This window comes from Phalacrocorax aristotelis, chromosome 1, assembly GCF_949628215.1.
Source record: "Phalacrocorax aristotelis chromosome 1, bGulAri2.1, whole genome shotgun sequence".
Taxonomy (NCBI): Eukaryota; Metazoa; Chordata; class Aves; order Suliformes; family Phalacrocoracidae; genus Phalacrocorax; species Phalacrocorax aristotelis.
In genome coordinates, this window is record NC_134276.1 from 161,002,248 (window position 1) to 161,010,345 (window position 8,098).

General features: G+C 51.4%; 1 protein-coding gene across 7 annotated transcripts; it reads left to right on the forward strand.

Annotated features, from left to right (window-relative positions):
• On the forward strand, positions 1-7,899 carry KCTD17 (potassium channel tetramerization domain containing 17). Of its 7 annotated transcripts, none has more exons than XM_075076477.1 (7): positions 1-793; positions 1,410-1,518; positions 3,295-3,386; positions 4,336-4,431; positions 4,804-4,929; positions 5,651-5,783; positions 7,731-7,899. In XM_075076477.1, exons 1-6 carry the CDS (start codon positions 587-589, stop codon positions 5,732-5,734), a joined length of 714 nt encoding a protein of 237 aa, XP_074932578.1. In that variant the 5' UTR covers positions 1-586; the 3' UTR covers positions 5,735-5,783; positions 7,731-7,899. The 7 variants fall into 7 exon arrangements, with proteins under 7 accessions (XP_074932578.1, XP_074932588.1, XP_074932569.1 ...); XM_075076487.1 differs by lacking the exon at positions 7,731-7,899 and adding an exon at positions 7,238-7,320; XM_075076468.1 differs by having other exon boundaries at positions 2-793; positions 7,148-7,899.
• The last annotated feature ends 199 nt before the right edge of the window (positions 7,900-8,098 follow it).

Genomic DNA, 8,098 nt, shown 5'->3' on the forward strand with positions numbered 1-8,098 from the left:
TGACAGGCTTAATCTGCTGACTGCCAGGGAGCAGGTGGTTCTTCCTGACTCTGAGGAAGCTTGTAGGCAGGAAGCAGGACGGGAAGCAGGCAGACTACTAGCCACAGGGCTGGGGTCACGTAGAACAGTGCAGCCCCCTTCATTACAGCATCCTCATTGCAGGGACAGGGGACTAGGAAAACTACAGTTCCCAGCACCCTTTTGTGCATGTCTCTGCAAACTACAGTTCCCAGAACCTTTTAATGAGCCGGAGGGACTGTCTATGGAAATAAATGCCGACGATTTTTGCATAACACTCTGCACCTCGGAAAGTGCTGGCAGGCCCTTGGTTAGTGAAAAAGGGAAGAGGGGAAAAGCCAGGGAGCATCAGCGCTGTGGAGCTGTGGTTTTGCTCACCCCTAACAGCCACAGCGACGTCCTCCAGCACCGACCACCCTTCCTTCCCTCGGGACCCACAGGGAGGTCCCTGCCCTCCCCTTGAAGCACTGCTGCTGCGGAGGGAGAGGCAGATAAACTACAGATCCCGGCATTCTCCGGCAGGCAGTACCTGCGGCAGTCCCTGCACGCCGGGGAGGGGGTGGAGAGAATGAGGATGGCGGGCGGGGAGGAGATGCAGGGCGCCGTAGGGCTACGCTGCACCTGGGAGATCCCGCCACCCGCTGGCACCCAGGCCAAGTGGGTGAGGCTCAATGTGGGGGGCACCGTCTTCCTCACCACCAGGCAGACCCTGTGTCGGGAGCAGAAATCTTTCCTGTGTCGCTTGTGCCAGGGCGAGGAGCTGCAGTCGGACCGGGTAAGGCAGCTGGGTTGCCTCCCGCACCGTGTCCCACTGAGCCTGGGGAGGGATGCGGGGGTGTAGGGATGCAGCCAGACCCCGACAGCTGCAGGAGTAACTGAGTGAAAAATGCCTGCTCTTTTTCTTCGCTCTCCCGGGAAGGATTTGCCCTTGCCAGATTCCACCTTGCTGTGTTGTAGCCTGGCACCTGTCTTCCCTAGCTGGGGAAAAGAGAGGCCACTTCCCCTCCACTCCTGCTCTCCCATCTCTCTATCACCCCACATCCCCTGGCTCTACCTCCCAGCTCTATCTGCCTGACTCAGCTTTGTCCCCTATAAGGGGGCTCTCTGATCTCTCACACCAGGCCTGTATTCACAGTTGCAGAAGGAGACTGGCTTTCTCAGCTGGATTGGGCCATGCTGAGGTGGGCATGCTGAGCATACCGATACAGGAATTAAAATCCAAGCTGGGCTGACTTGGCTAGGCACTCTTGGGGGCCCATGGTTTCTAAGGAGTCTTAGAAATAGTGGACATTTTTGCTTAGGTTTGTATTTTCCTATAGTTTGGAGCATTTGAGGGTTGGTTACAAGTTCCCCATGGGGTTTTTCTTCTCATGGTCTACCTCTGTTGCTAGGATGAGACTGGTGCGTACCTAATAGACCGGGACCCCACTTACTTTGGACCCATCCTGAATTTCCTCCGTCATGGGAAACTGGTCCTGGATAAAGATATGGCTGAAGAGGGTGAGTCTTGGAGCTCAGAAACTTCCCACTTAACATCACTGCTGTAGCCAGGACACAGGAGGACTTGTTGACCTTGTTGTCTCTCATTCTCCTTCTGGAGGTTGATGTGGGGGGATTTGAGAGGGCTATCCCTGCAGCTCTTGGAAAGCATACTGATATTTCCTTTACTGAAGGGGTTTGGAGTAGGTGAGGAAGGCATCCTACAGGTGGTGTGGCTTCCTGACTGTTCATTCAGTAGAGATGTCACCAAGGTGGGAGTAGGCAAGATCCCTCAGCCTCAGTAAACCATTTTTCAGTTGTTCTTGATCCACTGTTAACCAGGCTCTGTGACTGAGTTTTCTGTTAATGACTGAGTGTTTCTAATTAGGAATAAAAACCCAGAAGACCAAACAAAACCAAGCTCATCTCTTCTGACTGTAATAAAGGCCATCATTAATCAGTGATAGGCAATGTATGCTACTAGTGCTCTTGTGGGTATGGACTGCAGCAAATCCAGCGGAGCAAGCCAGACAGACCAGTCCCTCATTTGGGGTTGACAGGGGGTCCAATAGGATAACTCAGTAACATCACGGTGTTACCAGCCAGCAGTCCCCAATGTCTCATTAGTTTTTGGATGCCAGAGTCTAACAAGGAGCCAGTTCCAAAGACAGGCTGTGCTGTCCAGCCCTAGCCAAGCACAGTTTCTGCATGTTCATTAGTCTTCTCGCCTCTTTCTCTTGCATATTTTTACCTAATGCAAGGAAAGTTTTCTTCAGGATCATTTTATGAGTTATAATTCCAAAAATATATCTAAGCAATGGTACAGAACGGTAATAAACAAAATTCTGAGGTGTTTCATACTTGACATTTCTTGTAATCCTGATGTCAGGCAGAGTTCATCCACAGGTTTTAACATCAGATCTGAAGCATAAACAGGAATCCCATTCATAGCGTAACACTGCCTTTTGTTCCTGCTGCGGATACTCAGGCTGGCATAAAACCAACCAATTCACAGCTGAATGAGGGACTTGGAAGAGGTCTGAGTGTGTCAGGTAGTGGAGCATCAATCTCTCCACCTGTATTGTTTGTGTACTGCCCTGGGGCCATGTGAGTGTTAGCTCTTAGCCACCTTTCCCTCACTGACCCTCTGGGAACCCACCTCCCTTTCCCTGAAGGCCCTGAAGGTTAGCAAACAGCTGAATCTCAGGAGAGGTGATGGATGCAGACATCATAGAGAAAAAACCCAAAACACTTCTTTGTTTATCTGCTTTGATGTGAAGAATGGGGGAGAGAGCCAAAGATCATCTGAAGTCATATGAGGCTGCAAGGTGGGTTCAACTCACCCTGGGTGGCGCAGGAGGAAAGTTGGGATTTTCTAGGGTCTCTTGGTGACAGGGTCAGATCAAGTTGTGGTTCTCTACCTTAAGAAGGGGGCCTGAACGAGGTGATAACTAGCGGCCACGGAGAGGGACTGGAACCTACGTTTATTCTCCTTGGCCAGCTGTCTGGGAAAGGTATTAGCAATCCTTGGTGCAAGCCTTCACTAGCAGTGCCCGTTTCTGTAGTAGCAGGCAGCATAAGGAAATTGGGGTGAGCATTAGAAACACAGTGTGGAGAGCCAGGGTTCACTTCTCTGTAGTAACAGTTTCAAGCAACCAAAACCTGTTAAAAAGTGAGGCTGCAGAGTCATTTCTCCCTGTGGACCATGGGAAGATCAGAATTGATCTTTGCCATGCCAAAAAAAGAAAGACAGGCTGTTAACTTACTGTTTTTGTGGTCCTTCTGTGTCTTTCTCAGGGGTCCTAGAAGAAGCTGAGTTCTATAATATTGGTCCTTTAATCAGAATAATCAAGGACCGACTGGAGGAGAAGGACTACACAGTAACTCAGGTATGGAGAGAAATGGCAAGGAAAGATAGAGTGGTGTGGGCAAAGGAGGGAGTGTGGAAAGGGAAAGGTGAGTCTAGAGGGAGAACAGACTTGGGAGAAGCAGCAAGGAACGGAAAGAAGCAACTAATGAGAGTTTATGTGATAATGTCTACATAGCAAAATCTTGCGGGGGAAAGGCCACCACCATTTTAGTTACAATAAACAAGTTACAGGCTTGTTTTGCATCCCCAGAAGTAGTGCTGGATTTAGACCCTGAAACCAAATCAGCTCCTCTAGAATTTGGAAGAAGGCAGCTGGTTGCTGTGAGATATGGAAGAATGTTTGTGAGGAAGGTGAAGGTGTCATGGGGAGGAGGGCTCTGGTGTGGGGGGTCCTGGGAGTGGAATCACAGTGAAGAGCATGGGGATACCTGTAGAGGAACCTGGAGGGAACAGGTGAAGAGATGTCTGGAAGAGTTAAATGCAGACAATGAGGCAAAAGGAATCAGTTCTGTGGCACAATCACACCTTGTCTTGGCCAATAACCTTTTAAAATCTGTCTTCAAAGAGTGGTGGATGATATCTCTCTTTTCATCATGTTTGCCTCAGGTTGTAAGCCTCCAGCAACACAGTCATTTTGTGGTCCCAGAACACCATCAGCATTTGTGGCATTTGCATAAATGACTTTGTAACAACAAATGCAAACTCCCCATAGAAAGAGCCCAGTATCTTCTGGGGACAATGCAGGAAGCACTGAGCTCAGTCCCTCCTCTCCAGAAGAGATACCATTGTTCTTGCTCCCCATGACAGCACAGTAGAAAGTTGGGTTGTGGTTTCCACTTCCATTTAATCTGAGACACCGGGAAGAGGACAGGTCTGTCAAGGGAGGGGTACTACCGGTTCATTCTGAAGGAGGGTGACAGCCTTTAGCATCTGACCCTCGTCGACCTGCTCTGCAATTTTGCTCTCAGGTGCCTCCTAAGCATGTCTACCGCGTGCTACAGTGCCAAGAAGAGGAGCTCACTCAGATGGTTTCTACTATGTCAGATGGATGGCGCTTTGAGCAGGTATGGAGAAGGTAGAGGAGGGTGGGAAGGGGTTGTCTTTTGGGGAAAAGATCATGGATGCCATACAGTCCCCAGGCAAAGCACCTTCCCTTTCTGAGAATATTGGGTCAGTCTTTGATGGTGCTATCTCGCTGGATCTCTTGCTCCTTCTCTAGAGGTTTAGAGGATACTGTGTGAGGTTAAGCTGTTTTGCATCCTGGATGCCTCCTTTCCTCGTTCTCTGTGCTACCTCCCTAGCTCAGTTATAAGGCCTTTCTACTGGGCGTGTGGGTTGGACTCCATGCTGCATGGTAGACTTTCTGCCTTGCTCCCCATGTGGAGCGGATGTTTGCAGTAACATGTGATTGTGATCCTTGCTCTTGTCTTTTCTAGCTTGTGAACATTGGCTCATCCTATAACTATGGGAATGAGGATCAGACAGAGTTCCTGTGCGTGGTCTCCAAAGAGCTGTACAGTTCCCCCAATGGCCTGAGCTCTGAGCCCAGCCACAAAGCCAAGGTGAGGCCAAACTTGCAGGCCCTGCTCCAGTTGCCTATGAGATCCTTTGCTCTTATTTGCTCCCTCTTTCTTTCCTCTCTCCACTTTGACTGTGGGGCACCTTAGTGGTGAAATACAGGGGCTTGTCCTGGTGTTCAGCACCGTGGCATTACACCCATTGCCCAAAAGGAGAGTGTGTGCATTGAAAGTGGTGATGTCCAGCTGTGTGTGTCAAATGGCTTTAGCAAGTGACCCTGGCACTTCTCATGCTACTCTAACATCCCCCTCATGCCTCCTTGTGACCATGCTATGTGTGTCACTCTGCCTCTAGGGTGATTTCCCTGAAGATTTTGCAGCGTTCTTTTTCCTTTTGCTGAGTCCCAGCCTAAGGGGCAGGAGATCACCTGCTCCCTTTTTGAGGGAAGGACAGAAATGTGCAGCAGTGCATGACATCCTGTAGACACCTAGGATACAGGAAGGAGCACTAATGACTGATGGCAGTCGTTGGGCAGTGGGATCACAGCACTTTTAAGTGGGTTAGATAGCCCTGACGTGATGCTACAGAGGAAGACAAGTCTCTTTGCTCCCTGACCCAGAGGTGTCTTGGCCATGGGAAAGGTCCCTTTTTATTCCAGTGTCATGACCATTGCTTTGTTCCCTCGTGTGTCAGAAAGAACTGCCATGGCTCATCTTGCAAGTATCTCCACTCTTTCTTCCCTTTGTCCTGCATGCTGGGCCACAGAGCACAGAGGAGGACCTGGAGGAGGAAGAGCAGGAGGCAGAGGCAGAAGCAGAAGCAGAGGAGAAAGGTGCAGCAAGTCCTTGAGGAAAATGATAAAAATAATCCCCCAAGCATAAACCCGTCCACCTTTCTGGTGAGAGCTCACAGCTAGCAGCAGGGAAGGACTAGGGCAGGTGTGGGGTGTGGGGGCAGTCCTCTCCAGGAGCAGGAGTCTCTCTGGAGATAAAGTTGATAGGAGAGAGCTGTTACCATGGCTGCTGCTTCGTGTTTTGAACTGTTTGGTTTATTTACAGTCATATTTTTATTTGCAGACTGTCCATCTATTCGGGATTGCACTAAACTCTTTTCTTCCTCTGGACCCTCCCTCATGCTCCCCTCCGTGTCCACCCCAGCATTGTTACCTGCCTCCTGCCCTGCCCCACTCCCCAGCCTCCAGCATCCTTCCTTCTGCTCTCTTTGCCTCCCAGGGCTCAGAGTGGTCCCTGCCTGGGGCCCTGTCTCTCTCTGCTCCTCACTTTTCCTCCTCTGCAGGTGCGTTACCTGTCTGCACTCACAGCTCCCACCAGCCTGAGCTCTGCATGAATGACTCACTTCCCTCTTGTGGGTATGGCCCTGGTTTGTAGAGCTTGGGGAGGGGGAACGAGGGAGGGGAGGTTGACTCATCCCTAAGCTGTCTTTTCCAATCATCCTAAGTGTGCCTTTACCTGCCAAGCAGGCCCTACAGCTCCGGACCAGAGGCTCTGGCAGCAGAAAGGAGAGCGCAGCTGGGAGAAATGAAGAGGGGTGGAAATGAATGCAAAGCAGGCAGGGGTGGCACTGGGAAGGGGGGAAGTCTGCCACGTGTCTGCCTGACACGCATGCCAGATCGCTTCTCCAGACTGCCGTCCGCAGTTCCTTTGCCTGCCAGCCCGAGAGCAGTTTGCAGAAGGCAGCCTGTTATTTTCCCCTCCCCGCTTTCACTTCCCTGGGCTTTTCCCCCACCGCCTCTGCCAGGGTGAGAGCGCAGCGAGAGAAGGTGACGAAGGCAGGGCAGAAGTAGCCAGTCCCCACTCCAGATGTTCTCGCAGCTGGGTGCGAAATGAGACTCTCTGCTCTGCCTTTTGCTCAGGGAGGCTGCCTGGCCAGTGTGCGTGGGGCTGGGTGCAGAAAACTTTAGGAGGAGGATTCCTCTCTGATACTGGAAAACTGGCTCTTAGGTGCTCAGTTGCCACTCTCTGTCCTGGTGGAGGGCACTTATTAGCTGGCTGACATTTCTCTCTCCCTCTGTTCAAGAGCTGTGGGACCTGAGTGTTATTCTCTTAAAAGTCAGTGTATGTTAATCACACAGACTTTTCCTTCCTTTTTCTATTTTCTCCCACCCTCACTCCTCGTCTCTTTTCTCCTGTTCTCATTTCCTCTGTCATTTCCCTTTTCCTGTTTCTCACTCTCCCCTCCAGGCACAATTGCTTTTTTTCCCTGGCATTGATTTTGTTTCTCTCTTTCTCTCTCCTTCTCTAGCTGTTACAAGCCAGAGGTCTGAGGATGTGATCCCAACAGTCCACTCCAGCCTTTTAATTTCTGGTTTATATCTTTATTTTTGTACTGCAGTGTATGGCAGCCCCTCGCCCCACAGTGACACTCCCCAGCCCCCTTCATTCTTCACATGCAGCCATTCATTTTTACAAACTCACTTTGGAGGTCTGAGCCTCAGCCGTGGATGAGGGCAGATGCTCCAAGGACCATCCCCATGGCTGCTGTAGGGGCTGGAGCCCAATGCCCCCTGCCATGCGTAGCAGGCTGGCTTTCCGTAATGTCACAGTGGCCCCTGCTGGGGACATCAGTGATCAGCCACTGCAGCCTGCGGTCCCTTCTTGGACACCCTGGATGTGGCTGGGGCCCCGATGTGGTGGCAGCTGCTGTAGGACCAGTCCTTGCCCTTTCACTGTTGTGGGCAGCTGTCTGGGCTTGTGGCCAGAGGGCAAATGCAGAGCCGCTGCCCTTTTCTGGGCCACCCGCACTGCTCGCGGGGTGTCCTGCTGCTGGGAATTACATTCCTTTGGTGCCTCCTTCCCTGTCCCCCAAAGCAGCCTTATTTTGGCAGGATGAAGAGGAGACAGGCACGCTGCCTGGGTACCGGGAGCACACTAGCACGTGATGTCATGTCTCCTAGCATGAGGAGATCCCTGGCTCTGGGAGTGGGGTGTTTGCTTCACTGCTCTGTCTGAGGACACTGGTTGTAACTCCAGAATAAAATTCACAGTCTGTTCCTCCTTGCTGCCTCTCATTTCAAGTAGCAGAAAAGTGGTGCTAGTAGAAGGGGTGGGAGCTGGAGAAGAGGAGTTTGGATTCATCACCTGGAGCCACCAGAAGCTGCTTGGGCTGCACCTGCCTTCTGGGGGCTGGAGGTACTTCCCGGTGCATCTGTGCTGCATCCCCACTGCAGGCAGCTGGGCTACAGAGCAGGTTTGC